At 46.0% G+C, this 17,739-nt stretch overlaps 2 protein-coding genes across 3 annotated transcripts in view; one reads left to right on the top strand and one right to left on the bottom strand.

Moving 5' to 3' along the window:
- Window positions 1–12,042, top strand: part of MTREX (Mtr4 exosome RNA helicase) — a 36,525-nt gene extending 24,483 nt beyond the window's left edge. The window contains exons 19-27 of the mRNA XM_026037408.1: window positions 3,177–3,305; window positions 4,721–4,831; window positions 5,154–5,342; window positions 6,488–6,651; window positions 7,975–8,080; window positions 9,305–9,361; window positions 9,768–9,930; window positions 11,472–11,576; window positions 11,892–12,042. Coding sequence (XP_025893193.1) covers window positions 3,177–3,305; window positions 4,721–4,831; window positions 5,154–5,342; window positions 6,488–6,651; window positions 7,975–8,080; window positions 9,305–9,361; window positions 9,768–9,930; window positions 11,472–11,576; window positions 11,892–11,944 — 1,077 coding nt within the window. The 3' untranslated portion in view covers window positions 11,945–12,042. The remainder of the gene's footprint in view (window positions 1–3,176; window positions 3,306–4,720; window positions 4,832–5,153; window positions 5,343–6,487; window positions 6,652–7,974; window positions 8,081–9,304; window positions 9,362–9,767; window positions 9,931–11,471; window positions 11,577–11,891) is intronic.
- A 140-nt stretch (window positions 12,043–12,182) lies between these two features.
- The window catches only part of PLPP1 (phospholipid phosphatase 1), a 54,252-nt gene continuing 48,695 nt past the window's right edge, over window positions 12,183–17,739 (bottom strand). For both annotated transcript variants that reach the window (XM_026037415.1, XM_026037421.1), the window contains exons 5-6: window positions 13,668–13,844; window positions 12,183–12,491 (exon numbers count right to left, since the gene is read on the bottom strand). In XM_026037415.1, coding sequence (XP_025893200.1) covers window positions 12,366–12,491; window positions 13,668–13,844 — 303 coding nt within the window. In that variant the 3' untranslated portion in view covers window positions 12,183–12,365. The remainder of the gene's footprint in view (window positions 12,492–13,667; window positions 13,845–17,739) is intronic.

Below are 17,739 nucleotides of genomic sequence, written 5' to 3'. Positions count from 1 at the left end.
TGGGGTTAATTATTAGGTCTAAATGAGAAGTTTTCTCTTTTTCAAGTTCTAGTAGTGCCTGTACATTGTGGCACATTCCCTAATGTATTTTCATTAAAGAGGAATGGGAGAAGTGTGTGCATACAGAATGTATTAGAAGAGGTTTTGTTTTGTCTTTCAGCCCTCCTTTTGCAAGTTGTTTCTTTTAATCTGGAAGACAGTGCTGGAATAGTCTGCTGCTACTATGKCTTAAGCCTTTGATTCTGGATTATTTTTTCTTTTTACAGACCTACTTGAGCACTAAAACAGCTACCCTCTCGCCTGCACTGTTTGTGTAAAAGTGCCAAGCTCTGTGTCACTGCAGGCGTTTCTTCTCTCTGTGTCAGATTTTAGCCATATATGTTTTACTTTTCCTCTTTGGCTCCTCTCAGTGTTGTAGAAAGCCTTTAGATTTGAACGTTTGCTCTGAAATCACGGTCCGTTTTGAAGGAGACGATCCTGGCTCCGGCAGTGCTTTCCTTAGTTAAGACTTTCTGGCAGCTGGCTCGCATTTTTCCTTCTGAGTTCTGTGGAAACAATGACAAGAGATCCTGAAAATTATGGAATAGACTTGCAGCTGGGCAACGTTTAGTGTCAGTATGGTCAGCTGAGTTTCTATGAGCAGAAACAAAACAAATGACCTCTAAAAGCAGCAGTTACTTTGTTATTCTAATGTGCCTTTCCTGTGCATCTTGTCCTGGGATGCAGATGCATTTCAAATTAGTGTTTACCAGTGAGCATCAGAAAAGGTATCACTGCTGAACCTTCAGCCACTGTCATTATAAGAACTGGGCTGTGACTGTCTCTTTGGATTTGTTTTCACACCTTGTGCTGAATTCAATCTGTGTTATTAAATGTTTATTYCCTTTATCATAGTTTCTAATATAGTCCTTTTTCTAGTTAGGAACACATATAATTAAGATTGACACTCAGGGTCAAAACATGTTTAACATTCCCTTGATTCATTCTCGTTGGCCAGAGCAAGAGTGTGAGTCACTGTTGTTTATGTTCACTGCTAATTACTGAATGTTTTTCCAGCATAATTTCAAAATGCAGTGTTCCCCAAAAGTGCAAATGTGGCTTTCTTCTGGATTACAGTATGTAGGAGGATTTATTTCAAGCAGTGTTGTTAGCCATACACTGTACGATATTGTAAGCAGTGTGCTAATTCTGCACTGGATTCATCAAAACTGATAAGTWTTTTTGAATAAAAATTCATATTTCCACTACACTGTGCCTACAATGCAGTGGTGTTACTGTTGTGCTGGTTATAGTCAACATTCATCTGATACCTGATTCTAGATGCAAAATTGAATGAATTTCAAAATTTTAACAATTGCAGATATTAAAAATGAGAGGCTGTGATTTGGCAGTCCTTATTTTTGACAGTTGACAGTTTGACAGCATATCAAGAAACAGATATTTCAGGGTAAACGTGAAAATCCTTGGCATTTACATCCCTAATCAGGCAGAATTCTGCCAAAAGGGGCAGGATTTTGTATCCTTGAAGCACATGGGTTGATGCAGTTGATCAAAGGATCATTCAGACTTGACATTTCTTGGCATTACAGAGGCCTGTGACTAACAAGTTTTCACAGTGTATTCTGGCTGCTCTTACTGTTACATGTGAAAACATGGCTGTTTTTGTATTCCTGTTCAAGGTTTTAGTACCTAAAATCTGTAGTTCTAGAAAAGGAAACCTACTGAAGATAGTAGCATACATCCAAAAAGCAGGTCCAGTTTGAATAATGCCCAGTAGTATTTTGTAAAGGCCATTGGTTTACTAACCTTACACAGAGTAATACTAATAGTAAACACTAGTGACACTTGTGCTCTTCCCTTCTATGTAATCATATAATACAGTGACTTACATTAATAGAAATCGTTTTTTTTCTTCATAATTTCCTAGATATCTGCAGTTTTATTATTTTCTTCAAGATGTATTTGCAGTTACTGGTTTAGTCTCTTCTTTCCAGCAAACCCTCTGCTTTGCAGRGCTTGTTTTCAAACACCCCAGGTGAGAGCAGCGCGTCTTGGCCGCGGCTGCTGGGAGCCCTTTCTGCAGATGCTGGACACAAGCTGCAGGAACAGTTTCTTTTCCTGGGCAGCAATTAAACGCCTCGAAGAAAGGATTCAGCCTGCAGAACAGGATACCCCAGCTCCTTTTTGTTTATTTGACTTTACACAAATGGAAGTTTCACATGGTACCACTAACAATCTCTTGGAAATGTCAGCTGGCTCAGTGCTCCGTCACTGCACTGAAAGCAAAGGCTTGTGTGGTAGATGTGCAGTGAAAAATTTTACCCCATAAAACTGAACTTTGCTAACACAAGATTTTGCCAARGACTCTGCCCTTTCTGTTAGAGAAACTTACACATGGTGTTTTAAAAGATGATGTCTGTTTTCTGATTTGGGCCTGTAATTTAATTCTAGTAGAAGGCATTAAAATATTTGCTTCCAGTAGAGTGTATTTGAACAGCATTAGTGCACATCGATGCCGTCAAACAACATATGTCTCTTAAAAAAAAACAGCATAAAGGTTATGGCCTTGTGTACAGTAAACTTTAACCACTATATCTGTGTTTTGCTTTTTGATGTGAGCCAGGCTACGTGTGCACTTTGGGCTGCAGGAAGGCCTGGCCTGCGAGATGTTGCTTCCTGCTGGCTGCAGATAAAACCCCTTGCACTTTTCTGTGACTGTTGTAGTGGGGGGAAATGCAGAACTACAAACCTGCAAATGCAGCAGACCTCCCAAATTGTTGGTGAAAAAGGAAAAAAAAATAGCAAAGTTCAGTGCTGTTAACCTCAGATAGGTGTTGTGCATTAAGTTTACAAGCGATCTTTGCTTGTTTGCAAAGAACTACATGTAGGGGAAAAGGCAGAGAGACAACAGTGAGACTGCGTGATGTGGTRCGGGGTGAAAAAATGCACATATTTTTAGTGTGCATTTTACTGCATGAGGAGCCTTCCCACCAGKACCCTGGGATTCTGCAGATTTAAAAACTGAAGCACCGAGCTGGCGCGCCGCGAAGGCCAGCGGCTTGTTTCATGCCTTTAATATTGACTAAAGCCCCGCTTTTCTTTCCAGTTTTGCTCACATTTTTAAAGAACTGGTATGCTCATGTTTTAAAATAACTGTTTCTCTGTGCCCCCAACAGCCTAATTCTGGTGAATTGGACCCGCTGTATGTAGTTGAGGTGCTTCTGCACTGCAGCAAAGAGAGTTTGAAAAATTCTGCTACTGAGGCTGCCAAGCCAGCTAGACCTGATGAGAAAGGAGAGATGCAGGTTTGTTACAAATCTTTRTTATTGTTATTATGCATATATGTTCTAAAGGAGTCAGTTTCCAAAGCACTTGGAGACTGGTGCAAGAGGGGAGTGGTGTATGAAAGAGGAGAAAGAAGCTTCACATCAAACAGAGCAGTTGCCAGCCTCACCTCAGAGAAGCCATTTTCAGCTGTGAACCAAGTATTTCCTGCGCATTTGTTAACATATGGAAGGTGCTTTGAAACTTTCTTACTGTCTTGTCGAATATTTCAAACTATTAGGTGAAAGACAACAGTGGCTGCAGGTAAACAAGTGTCTGCAAGCTCTCTTCTGTAAGATACTTGTGCTGGAGCTTTTAGATTGTGTTTAGATTATGTCTCTTCTATTCAATTTGAGAATTTGTGTGATTGACAGTCCTTGAGTGCYGAGTTTTTGTAGTATTGTTTGCTACATACTGACTTGAGAATTTYGTCTGTTCTTAGGAACCTCCATCTTCTTTGATTTCCATTCAGGCCTTTTCAGTTTTGCCAGTCTGCCTTACTCTGAAAGGAAATTTATATTCCTAGCGCAAACACTTGCATTGCTAGGATTTCAGTTTGGAACCCTGTATCAGGATAAACCACTAAATTCTTTAGATCAGAAATAGCTATTCAGTTTGTCCATTTGGTTTTCCACAAATACTGTTTTAAGCTAGAGATACTGTACTTACTCTTCATGGTTTCTTAGTTGTTTTGCTGTTGATGAATATATATTTGCTCCTTTGATGGTCCCTGTTGTTAAGATTTCTAGTTATATTTCTTASAAAAATGTATCTGTTTTGGATCACGAGGTATTCCGGTAGGAAGCAGGCAAGAAACTATCAGAAGTGAATAGAGATCTTCATCTTTGAAAAGCCAAGTAGTCACATGGAGTCTCCCTCCATGTCCATGAAGGACAATTCAGTGCTTTATTCAGTGTATTTCAGTGAAATGCTGTTAAGGAATATGTTTAAGTACAGGCTTAATTGAAACAAACCTTCTGTGGGGGTGCATGTACCTACCTCTGACTGCAGTGAATTGCAAGCAACAGAAAACCTAGATTTTTTTTTTCTTCCCCACTGAGTCTCTCTCCAGATGCAGGATTTTGCCATTTGGTTGAACTGATTCCTCCTCTGCATTAAGCTTTATCTCATTCCCCACATCTTCCTGCTTCCTGGTCTTGCTTTCTCCATTACTGTGTTCTTGGGTATTYGATTTTCATTTTCCTTTGTAATAGAACCAGATGTAAAGGAAACCTGAAAGAATGCAAGTTTCGTCCCCCCGCCCCCATCTTCTCTGTGTTTTTGTTTGAATGCTCAACATGCCAGCTCATTTTCTGAGCGGTATGAGCGGAATTCAGAAAAGCTTTGCCGTGAAACAGAGGTAGCCAGTTACGGGTTTGTGTGCTCCCCTCCACAGGTTGTTCCTGTCCTGGTGCATCTGCTCTCAGCCATCAGCAGCGTCCGCCTCTACATCCCTAAAGACTTGAGGCCCATCGACAACAGGCAGAGYGTGCTCAAATCTATCCAAGTGAGTTCACTGGCCTTTGAAAGCTCTTCGCCCCAATAAGTGGGATGGACTTGAACCCAAGACTGCTAGTTGTAAAGAAACCTGTCTGGAGTTTTTCTCGCTTCCCTGGGATTCCTGAAAGGGCTTGATAAATGGTTGTGCTTGTAGGCAATTGCTCACTTTAAAMCGGTATTTTCAACCTGCTGAAATCTTGCCCATAAGGCTTACCCTCCTGCTTTGCACATCCCTGTAGCTGTGCCAGCTSATGTGTGAAAGTGCGCTTTATTTTGCTTTTATTGGTGTTACAAAAGATATTTCTTCCTCTTTCTGCTCCCCATTTTAGGAGGTGCAGAAGCGGTTTCCTGATGGGGTCCCGTTACTGGACCCTATCGACGACATGGGCATCAAAGATCAAGGACTGAAGAAAGTTATCCAAAAAGTGGAGGCCTTTGAGCACAGGATGTACTCRCATCCTCTCCACAACGATCCCAGTTTGGAAACTGTGTACAAACTCTGTGAAAGAAAAGCACAGGTAAAGCAAACCAAGCAATCCGAACCCAGCGTGTTTACTCTCTGCGTATTCATTCAGTATTTTTCTGTTTAGCTGAGGAGGGGTTGGTAGCAGCTCCCCGTTCCCTGCTTTCCCTATCTGCAAAGGCCGGTTTCCCAGCTCTCGGCACGCAGCGACACGGGGCTTCTCCAGCCGTGGCACGGCCGGGCTGGACGAGGAGCCCGTGGCCTCTGGAAACGGAGCCTTTTGGTGCAGAGGGGCCTGGTCTGTGCCCCGTCCAGCATCACCACCTGACGTGTCCCAGTGGGAAGTGCTTGGRGAGCTCTGCAGGGTTTGGCTTGAGCCCGGCTGAACGAGTGAAACCTCGTGGCCGTGTTGGACCTGCCTGTCTTGTCTTTGAGCCCCTTTGGGACTCCAGGGAAATACCCTTATGTGGGTATTTCCTTCTCTAAGGCTGCCCTGTACTGATACCACCTTGACTGATGGAAGGTTGATGGGTTCGTAGTGTAGAAATGTCATAAAAATGCCCCTAAAAGTATTTTTAAAATACCTGAAGTAATGTCTGTTGGATCTTTGTGTTTGGTCCGAGCCCGCAGAAGCCACGTGCTACCGTGTTGTGTTGAGCTTGTCTTTGCTAACCCAGCAGACGAGTGACCTAAACTCAGGGACAAGCTCGAGCAGAGCGGGAGAGCTGCTGCACGTTGAGCTTGGCATAGAGGTCCAGCAGYTAGTTAAGCTGTGTCAATGCATATCAGATTGCATGGACTGAAATGCCTAGTCCAAATAGGAGAAGGGAAACGTTGGGATTGGGGCAGTAGCTGTGTGTCAGGGGGGTCACGGTGGGGATGAACTGTCACACGTGGCGACTTTCAGGTAGCCCAGATGCCATGTGGGGCCCAGATGTGAGCACTGGGTTTCGTGGCCAGCAGCTTCCTCTGTCACTAATTTCTGGATGAACAGCAGAATTTCCAAAACTTGCCAAGGTTCCCTGGGGGTAAATGGAGCAGATGCTGTTTTTTAAAAAACAAACCACCCCTCCTTCTTTGAAGCACACGTGAATGGGTCAGTCAGAGGCCTGTACGCGTGTTGGGCAGCGTCTCTCAAGGAGAGGCCCGGCTGTGTCCGTGCAGGCAGCAGARCCGGTTTCTCCCTGTTGCCTCCCGCAGATCGCTGTGGACATCAAGGCGGCCAAGCGGGAGCTGAAGAAGGCCCGCACCGTGCTGCAGATGGACGAGCTCAAGTGCCGCAAGCGCGTCCTGCGCCGCCTGGGCTTCGCCACCTCCTCCGACGTCATCGAGATGAAGGGGCGCGTGGCCTGCGAAATCAGCAGGTGACTCCCCGTGGGGACCCTGGTGACTCTGGCGGGACCYGTCCCGTTGGTGTCCGTGTGTCCGGGAGCAGCAGCAGGAGGCTCTGCGGCCCCTGCCCTGTGTCACAGGGGGTACCTACTGGCTGARGCAGTGAAGAAAGCAGCCAAGGACAAAACAGAATAGAAATCAGAGCTAACAGTAAAACGTGGCTGGTAAAGCACCAAAACGATGGCTGCTCTTGGCAGCCCCGAGCTTGGTCAACGAGAGGTGGTTTCATGCAGCATTGCAGGTTGTGTGAGACATCGAGGACGCCCTCGGCGCCTGTGGCTCTGCTTCCCCAGAGCAGGGTCACCCACAGGCAGAGCAGAGGGCGTCAGCAGGCACCCAGTCACCRACAGGTTTAGAATACACCTCACCCGGAACAATCCTAGGGAGACATTCCTGTAACTGTAATGCAGTTACAGGAACATAAATATATATTAAAACATATCATAAGGATTCCATGGAAACTCATGGATTGGACTTCAATACTTCAGACRGTAGCTTCAGCCTTCAGGAGAAATATGTACACTTAAAACTGCAGTCACTTAAAACTGCAGTGACTGCTGAAGTACTTGCTAATAGGTGCTCTGAAAAAGTTATCTGTGTTCTTTCTCTTCGGGATTATCTAATAATCCTTAGTCCCTGAAGCATTTAGTTGGAAATGGGAGCTGAATCATAAATTTACTACATTCCTGATCATCCAGAATTGTTACTTGATGAGTTACAGATGTATTTGTAAAAAGTATACAGATTTTTTTTTCTCCAGCCTTGTATTTTTCTGATAAACTTTGAAACTGGAAATGTAGTTCTTTTAACTGTTTGACACTATCATATTGTATTCTTGAATTTTATAGCAGGAGTGAGCATTTCCTCTTATAACTCATGATTAAGGGTTTTTTAATATGTAAGTTGAAGCAACTTTGTCCTCAATATCTTGAGAAGATCCAGTTGAATCTCTTTTTTGAGCAGCTACAGTACAGATTTGATTCCTAAGCTGACGAGCTCTGCTTCTTTATCTGTTGATGCTCTGTGTGTTAACAGCTGACTGAAGGAAACTCTTAATGAGAACTCTTACAAAAGTATCAGGACAGATTCTTTGTAGCTCTTTAAGGCTTAAAGAGCTTCTGATGTTCTTCTTCCTGGGCATCCCCCTCAAAACATTAGTGTTTGCTGTACCATAAGTGAAATGAAGAAGCTGTTGCTTTCTTGTGTGTATATATAGTTGCTTCACRAAATAGATGAAAAAACATTTTAAATGTGAATGAGTCTTTTCTCTAAGCTTTGTTTTCTTTCTGTTTCAGTGCTGATGAACTGCTGCTGACAGAAATGATGTTTAATGGTCTCTTCAATGACTTATCTGCAGAACAGGCCACTGCCCTACTCAGCTGCTTTGTGTTTCAAGAGAACGTGAGTTACGTCTTGAGTTCAGGAGTTCTAGCACTTGGTGGTGCCTTAAATTCATTTCCAGAAACTGGTCCTAGCAGCACAGGCCGTTTCCTTTGCTCCCTTTCGTGAGGTGTTCCTGACATTAACTGACATTCCTTGGTGCTGCAGTGCATCCCCTCACGGCCGGTGGGCTGTGGGGCATCCGTAGCTGTTCCCTTCCCGTGCAGTGAACRGTAGGAAAGGCTCTCAGGCCACGTGTGCACACACATCTGCACACAGACACCTGGAGGATTCAGAAGGTCAGACAGTGATTTCAAAGGAGAATTTCTGCTCCTTACATGGTGGTGATGGGGGCACCTCAGTTCTGACACATGTTCATGTTATTACGTTGTTCCATCAACACCTGTTGATGCAAACGGCGAGAACTGATACCAACAGAGCTGAAAAGATACCAGAAGGTCTGTTAAAACAGACCATATGTTATGAAAAGCAGAAATGCAGGCATTTGCTTCTGATGCATTTGTTTCCCTGCTTACAAGCTATATGAAAGCAGTAGCATCAGGAAAACACCAACAATATAAAGTAGAATATCTCTGCAGATGGCTGGCAGGCTTTATCACCCAGGTCTGGAGATGGAAAGCAGCAGCAGGTGACAGGCATTGTCCTTGGTCAGTGGAGGGGATGCCTGTGTGCCACCATTGCCATAAGCAGCAGCAAATGAAATGTGGGAATAAAGTACTGTGGTTCACTCAGCAGTTGTGCTGGGTCTGCGCAGCCAGGACATAAAAATGTTGCTGTACTTGAACAACCAGCTTTGCTTTTATAACCATGGATGTTTAAGTTATTCTATTAAAGGCCTTGCTTTTTATATTCTTAAAGAAAARAAAACTTGTAACACAGCTAAAGCCGCGGAGGAGACGTTTCCTCCTAATTCTGGCAGTTTGCAGCTGCCAAAGCAGGTAATGGAGTGAATCTTGGTAGTGTTCAGAAAGCAGATGCTGGTTTTTTTCCTTCTACTATTTGGACACTGTATAAAACAATTTGTCTTTTGCTGCTGTTTTAGTTTGACAAATTAGTATTCTTGTTTTCAGGCCAGTAAATCTTAGGCTGTTTGATACCAAGTATGAGAAGTTATGTTAATTGTTTAGGATGACGCTAGCACGTGTKWTAACTTTGCTCTAAATCAAATGAGATGTGAAAATACATGGGATTCTAGATGAGATCATTAAATATTTTCTGTTTCAGTCCAGTGAGATGCCCAAATTGACGGAGCAGTTGGCAGGACCACTCCGTCAAATGCAGGTGAGCCCGTGCACAGAAGGCTCAGCAAAGCCGAGCCCGCGTTAGCGGCAGTAGAGCAGACGGGCAGCGAGTGCAGGGTGAGGACTTAATTTTCAGTTATTAGTGAATTTGCCTGRCTCTGACTGCACGTGGTTTTGCAGTGTTTAAAAGTGGGTTATTTGGATTGCAATAAACTCCTCGGCAAATTTAGAGCATCTTTTGAAGAACTTTATATAACTCTGCTTGCTACACTATAAATTGTTAGGGCAGGCAGACTTTGATAATGATGTAGGCTGTGGTTTACTTTCCAATTTTGAAGAATTTCACACAAAAAAGGAATGCTGGTCTGGTAAGCAATACCTTCTCTGTTGATTTAATATTTAATCTGTTTAAGCTTATTATAAATTTTAAATATTTTACTTTAAAGGAATGTGCTAAAAGAATYGCCAAGGTCTCAGCTGAAGCAAAACTGGAAATTGATGAAGAAAATTACTTAAATTCTTTCAGACCCAACTTAATGGATGTCGTATATACATGGGCGAATGGAGCAAACTTTGCTCACATTTGCAAAATGACTGATGTCTTTGAAGGTATGTTACTTTATTTTTAGCATTTTTAGGAGGTGTGAAAATGATTCCATATCATATACAGAAATGTTATAGTTTTTGAGTTCTACTTAGCCTTGTAATAGATTATTTTTTTTAACTCAGATCAAGTATCTATTTCATCTGCAACTGAAACCAATTTTTACTAATTTAATGTATCTTAATTTGTGGTTGGACTTGATGACTTGGAACCTTCAGAAAACAATTTAAAAGGGCTGTATCTAATTTTTGTATAGAACTCAGAACTGCTAATACCGTAGGCTGTGGCAATCCGAGTCTCCGGTAGTTACAGCATGAATACCACGTATAAAAGGGCTCCCATTTTTTCAGAAAGTTCAGCTCTTACACTTAGTTTTTACAGTTAAGTTCTTGGTAAATTGGAAGTTGCTTTTGCTGTCTTGGTGATGACAGTGGCTTGAGAGGTGGCAGCCAAACCTGCTTTGGACGGGTCAGTGTAAGAGTACAGTGCCTGGATTTGGGAAGTGCTGCATAGACCCAGGAGCTTCCTAAGCCGCCCTCCTCTGACCAGCCGGACTTGGAGCCGTCTGTGATTTTGCACTGAGCAGATTCCTCTTGGTGAAATGGATGTCTGGGACCTGGGTTGTTGGACAAAGTTTTAGCTCCTGCAGCAGCAGCCTCAGTGGAGGGAACACGGAGTGGGAAGCAGCAGCCGGTGGCTCTGTCATCTCGTGATTGTTCGGAATACACAAGGACAGGAACATTGCCCTTTCACYGTGTTTTGGTGAAGGCCAGGCAAGCAGCCTTGTCCTGGCCTTCCCGGCGTGCAGCCCTCGGCCTGGATGGCGCAGGTTCCCTGGAGCCCGAGGGGCTCGCGGAGGAGCCCGGTGCTCGTGGCGGGGCCTGGCGCGCGGCTCTGCCCTCGCTCGGCAACAGGCCGGATTTCTGCGYGTGTCCCAAGGGAAGGAGGGCAGGGCAGAGCCCCGGGCTCCTGCCTTTGCAATAGCTTTTACAGAGACTTTCTAGCACAGTGGTAACATATGAGTATTRTTTTAAGGTGGTTTTTCTTATGGGACAGGCAGAGGCCCCCACGGTGGGAGCAGTGCTGCAGCACGGCCTCGGCAGCCGGCAGTCCTGCAGGCCACGGTGCTGTGGCCAGCAGCGACTCGGCCGCTCGTCAGGCTGACACAACGGGGGACGTGTGTTTTAGTACTGGGGCAGTTTCAGGCAGTTTCACACTAACTAATTTAACTCTAGCTGGGTGATTGTGCAGGACAAAATGACCAACCCCGTCCTGTCTGCACTCCTCTATGAAACCCAAAGTATTACACTCGCTGGGTGCCGCTTGCTGCAGTGAGTTGGGCTGCACTGAGGAGCAGGTTGGCAAATAGCAGTCGGTAAAAATTGCAAAGCAGCTGTTTTTTAGCTGTGCTAGAAGTCAGGGGGCAGTGCATTAGAGCATAGGAGCCATGCAAAGCGTGACCTTGTATGCACTGCAGGTAGCAGTGGGGGAGTGGAGCTGGTGTAGGGTGAGGGGCCMGCAGAGCCATCCCCGCCTCTCTCCACAGGGAGCATCATCCGGTGCATGAGGCGGCTGGAGGAGCTGCTGCGACAGATGTGCCAGGCTGCAAAAGCCATCGGAAACACGGAGCTGGAAAACAAGTTTGCCGAGGGTAGGTAGTACTAAGCATGAGCACACGGTGGTGGAAAGGACAGGTCCTTGTTTGTGATGTCCAGTAACTGCATGAAGAGCAGCACCTTGGTCTCCCTGTAAGTAGCACCCTGCTTGGGAGGCCTGTCTGCTGTTCTGCTGCACAGTGACAGATGTACCACGTTTGTGACAACACAGATGAGCGGGACTCCTGGTCAAGGGCTGTGGCGCTGTTTCTGCATTACCAAAATGGCAGTTGTCTGCAACTGGACTTAAAGCACAGGGAAGTGGTTGTTCTAGCTCTTGTTCATGGAAACGTCTCTTTCCTTTGTGGTAGGTATTACAAAGATCAAGAGAGACATTGTGTTTGCTGCAAGCCTCTACCTGTAACTGAAGGTGTCTTCCAAAAACTGCTCTGGATCCATCCCTACTCCTGGAGGAAGCAGTTTTAGAGTTGAGTTGGCATCAGCTCTGCACTTCCATCTCAAGTCAAGACATTTAGGTTTTAATTGTGTGTATTTAAATCATAACCATTTCAACAAGGCATGTACAAACATCAGTATGTAATATAAGTGTTACCACATTTTTAATAAAAATTTACAGTTTGAAGAGCCTGTTATTTTAAAAGCAAGAGCTTGAACCRACTGAAATTTAAAGTTTAGACATACATAATGGTGGTAAATGTTACTATATACAGGTAAAGTGAGCATCTAAGAACAGCAGCAGTCCCTTAAAAGGCATTTATTTATATTACATAGACTTTGGAATTGTTTTCCTTTCAGAGAGCGAGAGTGGTGAGGGGGCAGCTCTCTCACGGTTGATGATTGCTACCGAAGTGATTCCCATTTGTGGGCGTCTCATGGAGGGTCGTGTGGGAATCTTCCTTTGGCTGAAACGTGCATCCTCTCACTTTGAAGAAGTCAGACACATATAAAACCTAAGGGAAATAAATCAGTGTTAAGCTGCTGCAGTAGCAAATCTACAAACAACTGACACATGTTTTTATAGGGGCAGAAAGATAAGCCTCATAACTCCCACACTCAAATCTAACAGCACCMTCTAAACAAGATTAGAACATTACTTTGATAAGAAACTTTAACTGTTTTGAAAAGTCCAGCCTCAGTCCTTAAAAAAGTCCTTTTTCCCCCTGCTGCCTGCTGTCCTGAGTGTTGCTTGGCCATTAAAGATTTAAGCTGAGCTCAGAGGTTGCTGCTGCTTGACGGCTTTGTCAGTTCTTATCCACAGTGCTGCACTGCGGCCCCTCTCTTGCAGATACRCTTCCAGTGGCCAGCACCCTTCCCTACACTTTGCTTAATGGCGATGCCCTTGTTTCTTTAATCCCTGCCATTCCTCATTCCCTGCATTCTTCCCCATAGGAACTGAGACTGTAGCTAAACAAGCAGCGCTTCAGTATCAGTCCCTCAATTAGTTCGTGTCTCTGAACCACAGTTTCCTCTTCCGTGATGTGTCACTTGTCCCAAATCTGTCAAGCCAAGGCACCCTGGTGACACCTTCACAGGCACGAGGACAACCAGACATCCAGCAGGTCCATGGCTGCCCGTGACCCAGGACACTGATTATGGGGAACTCCCTTTTAACATCCAAACAGGAATTTCCAAGGAGTGGTGAAGGATTTTAGTTTCTGTACTAATCCAGCAATTAGAGGATACTAATCCAGCAATTGAGACTACAGAACCTGGCTGAGGACCCTTCCATGGTGTCCTCAGCCTMCCTCGGGGGCTTCTTGGGCCTCGCTGTCTTCAGCTCTCCTCTCCCTTTATACTTGAGAATTAAATTTTGATTAGAAACAAAGTTGCTGGTGCAGAGGGGCTGCCCCCAGCCCACTGCTCTTGTGTAGTTGTCTGTTGCCATCCCAGTTACCTGGACTGAAGTCTCACACAGTGACAATTCCATATGGTCCAGCTGCATCCATCACACCCCTGCTGGATGCAGCGCTGCTGCTGGACCCAGTTCAAGGAGTTGCCCTCCATCTTCCTCTCCACCCCCCCCCCCCCCCCCAAGGTTTTTCAAAGCTTTAGGAAGCCCAGACCACTTTCTCTAGGTCACTGCTTATAAAAGTGACATTTGGAAAAGCTCTTAAGAAGTTACTTACAATGAGCACGGCTACCACGGCTCCCTGAATGAGGCCTGTCAAGACATCGCTCCAGTGATGCTTGTAGTCAGACACACGTGAAAGCCCCACGTAGATGGATGTGGCGACAAGAGCAAACTGCAGAGTGGGCCGCACGAGCCKGGCCCAGTCGCCTTTCATTCGGGCCTGTAGGTAAAGCTGAGAAGCAAAGGAAAGCAGTTATGAAATGCAGTAAATACAACAGCAGGTACATGAAATTCTTGGGTCTGTGCAGATAGAGCTGAAATTCAGAGATGTGATTATGTCCACAGACACCGTAAATGCCAAGTTCCTGCCAATTCAAATGCTGAACAGGTAAACATATCACTATCAGGCACTACTAGTTTGAGTTTTATACAGGACTATTCAACATTACCGTGTTGATCCAGTGTATAGAAAATATCCTGCCTTTGTGCCAGTGGACTCTGCTTAGCACAAGGGAATGACCCCGGGCTGCAGCAAGTGCCTCCTCCTGGTGCACAGGCACCGCGTGGCAGCTGCTCAGACGCCCGTCCGGCCACGGACCCTGTCCTGCGCTGGAGGCGGACGCCCCTAAGCAGGCTGAGGGTGGCCGCAGCTCAGGGCCCGGCMCACAGAGCCGGTGTTTCGTGTTCCACTGCAGCCGCTGTCCGTGTGACCAACGCTSAGCACGGCCTCAGCCGAGCTGGGCAGCGTCACGACGACCCGTAACGATGGTTAAACACAGCTCCTCTGCGGCCCTGCGCCCCAGCCCAGCGCTGCCGGCCCCTCCTTGCGCCCTCATCAGCACCTCACACCCACACACACTCAGAACTGCCTTGGGCAGCGAGGCCATTTGCTGCTCTGGTGAGTGGGTCGATGTACGAAATCTCCCACCTTTCCACTCTCCTCCACCACATTAGAGCTGCCCTCCATGAGTATCTGTGATTTATGTTGATTCATGAACTTAGTCCATGACACCACAAAAAATAACTTTCCTTTGCATGCAGAATTTTTGTGCTATAAACRGAGTGTCAAAAAGATCAACCCCATCCATAACTGGTTCCCTTTAATAGCAAGGCCAGGTTGAGATGAGGCTTTTTCAGAGTCTGATTGAAGCTGCAGCTGAAGAAGCTACAACTAAGTCTAAATTGGAAAATAAAACTTCCTGTAAGTGGGCACTGCGCGTATCCAGGGTCCAAATTTCACCACTGGAGAAGAAGGGCTGTTTGGCCACCTTCAAAGWGACCCGTGGTGCAGTGCTCTTGATTTCTGCTTGGGGAGAGGTGCTTTAATGCTCCTGCCTTTGGCTTTACCAAGAAGGGACCACAGCGCTGCCGGTGTCTCCTCAGAGCTCCCCCGGGGCCCTGCAAAGCACCAGCCCTTTGATAGGGCCTGTTTTTTCCCCTTTCCCCTATTCCTATAAATTCTGCTGAGGACAGCTGAAAAATATCTTGCAGTAGTAGATTTTTGCCATGTAAGCATTTTTTAACTTGGCAAAGACACTTTACATTCATATTAATAAGGAAAAAGGGGTTATGTAACTGCAGATGGACAGGAAACCGGGTTTATTTCTGAAGGGGACAGCTAATGGGGAAACCTTCAAAAAATAAAGTTTTGAAWAATCTGATTCTTAAGGACCTTTCTCTCTATACAAGGCCCCAGGAGATCCATCTCAGCGAGTCATAAAAGAAAAGGCAGCCCATTTTCAGGGACAGCCCCTGAGCTCCCTTCTGCCCAGCCAAGGAACGCGCAGGAAACAGGCCTGTGGTGCCCGTGGGCAGACAGGACCCCGCACGGAGCGCGGCACCGGCTCGGACGCGGCGCTGCCAACACCTGCGGGAGAGCTGCCCTCACCCAGGCTCCCGTGCAGCCTCCCTGTGCCCCTTCGCAGGCTCCCGTGCAGCCTCCCTGTGCCCCTTCGCAGGCTCCCGTGCAGCCTCCCTGTGCCCCTTCGCAGGCTCCTGTGCAGCCACCCGTTCCACATCACGAGTGTCTACGCACGAGCAGCCCCGCTCCAGCACAGCATCTCTCACACCCACTGCCTCCTGCAGGGCAACCACATCAAGCCGTTCAGAGACTCCCTCCCCTCATCTCCAGCTTTGCTCCTCTTGGAAACCCCGTATGGAGCCGGCATCTCCCAGGAAGCAGCAGCAAATCCCTCTCCAACGGAAAGGAACAAGCCTCCCAACTAGAGCCTTTATCTCCTGGGGCAGCAGAGACATTACAGCAGTTCGCCTGACTACACTGCTCTTCCTGAGAAGATTCAGCATTTCCCTGTTGCTGAGAAATCCCCGACTAGGGGTGTCCAGGGCTATCAGACCAGCAGCCACCACACAATCCTCCCGGCCATCCTGTTTTGAACAACCTCGGGGACCCTTTGAATCCAAACACCTCTGGTTTTCAGCGCTCCTCCTTCGTCCACGTTTCCTTTAACGCCTACATGACCCTTTCTACGAAATCTAGCTGTAATAGGATAAAGTTTCCAGCCCTTTTCACCAGCTAACGCTTACTCTACGATGAAAGTATGTTCTCCACACCACACATCCTGAGCAAAAGTTGCTTCTTTATCTATGGCCTGGTAGTTCATTTCTAAAAATACACATAGGGATGGAGAGAAACTCTCAGCCACTTTGTGGCTTCTTGCTAGAAGCCACAGACATGAATGGAAGGGTCTCTGCAACTGCCCAATTATTTGCTGCTCCTGAAAGTCTCCAGCACCATTTGAAGCGTCTGCCCTCGGCCGCAGCCGGACTGGGCCGCGCGTCTGCGACTCCCTAGGCAGACATTGGGGGCAGAATCACGGGGCTTCACGGGAGCCTCCAGCCAGCTGCCGTTTCACATCTCCGCATTAAGGACAACAAAAATCTGTTAAACCTATTGGAATCTACCCTACTAATCCGGGTCATATTTTTAAAATGTAGTTTTAATACTGAAAACTTGCAGATCGGTTTCATTCAAAACCTACTCAGCTTTCTTTTTATATATATATTTAAACACATCACTATTACTTTAAAAGCTTTTAGTGTAAAAGATTTTGCCTGKTAGGGTATAGGAAATCTCCTGCACTTCCAGTCCGCTAAGTTCTTTCAAAAACAGAAATCTGCACAATTTTTTTCCTGATAGGAAGTTTTACCTTTAATAGCTATTGATTTGCTCTGTCACTGTTTTAATGAGATTTTATCTTACCTTGCATCTGAAATCCTCGATAACTGCACTTCCTACAGAGCTCCTATTCTGAGCGCAGACTGCAGAGCAGGGACCTTGGCCACGACGCTCTGCCGCACCAGGCAAGTGAAGCCAAATTCACGGTGCAGCGGGAGCTGCGCTTCTGCAAGGAGGGCCATTTAAGTTCCCATCTCCCAACATTATGCTGCCTTTTAAATATGAGATCTGATTTCCTTAAAATCTGTCCTCGACCTGGTTTGCCTGCAGCGCTACCTGCTCTTCAGTCTTGCTTTGAGAAGGCAGAAAACGGGGAGGGAGGGAAAGCAACGTTTCAAGATCACCTTCTCCCTCACCAGGGCAGGCAAACGGTGGCTCTGCAGCTACTTTGGGATGCAGAGAGGAGGATGCTGCTGATGGGGACACTCTGCCCCGGCCTCCTAACCTCGAACCCCTGCTGCTGCCTCCCTTGTGCCACCTCTGTGTCCGAATAGTCACACAGGGAGCTGGAACAAGGAGCTGCTGCAAGCAGAGGGAAGACAGGGGCTTGTTGCTGCCCCAGGGCAACTGAGGTTGCACAAGAGCTGCTTCCTATGCGATGGAGTAAAGAACAACCAGCCAAACAAACCAATCTMCCTGTCTTTAACTAGGTTAGCAGCCAAACTCTCAAATCAATAACAAAGTTCACTGCATGCAGTACAGTCATTTCCCACTGGATTAATAATAGTTGTTTGTTTATAATCCTCCAGCCTCATTAGGACTGCGCATTGCAGAAAGAACTGTTTATTGACGTGATCTTACCATTAAGCAGAATAAACAGTAACTTCTTATTCCACTGCAAATGCCAACACTCAACCATTTTATGACAAGAGAAAATTAAAAAAAAAAAAAAAAGCAAGTGCATTCTTTCTAGCTGAAGGAAATCAACTTT

The sequence above is a fragment of the Nothoprocta perdicaria genome, unplaced genomic scaffold (assembly GCF_003342845.1).
Source record: "Nothoprocta perdicaria isolate Ctin4 unplaced genomic scaffold, notPer1 scaffold_1, whole genome shotgun sequence".
Classification (NCBI taxonomy): Eukaryota; Metazoa; Chordata; class Aves; order Tinamiformes; family Tinamidae; genus Nothoprocta; species Nothoprocta perdicaria.
The sequence above is the reverse complement of the archived record's forward strand: the minus strand, read 5'-3'. Positions and strand labels throughout refer to the sequence as shown.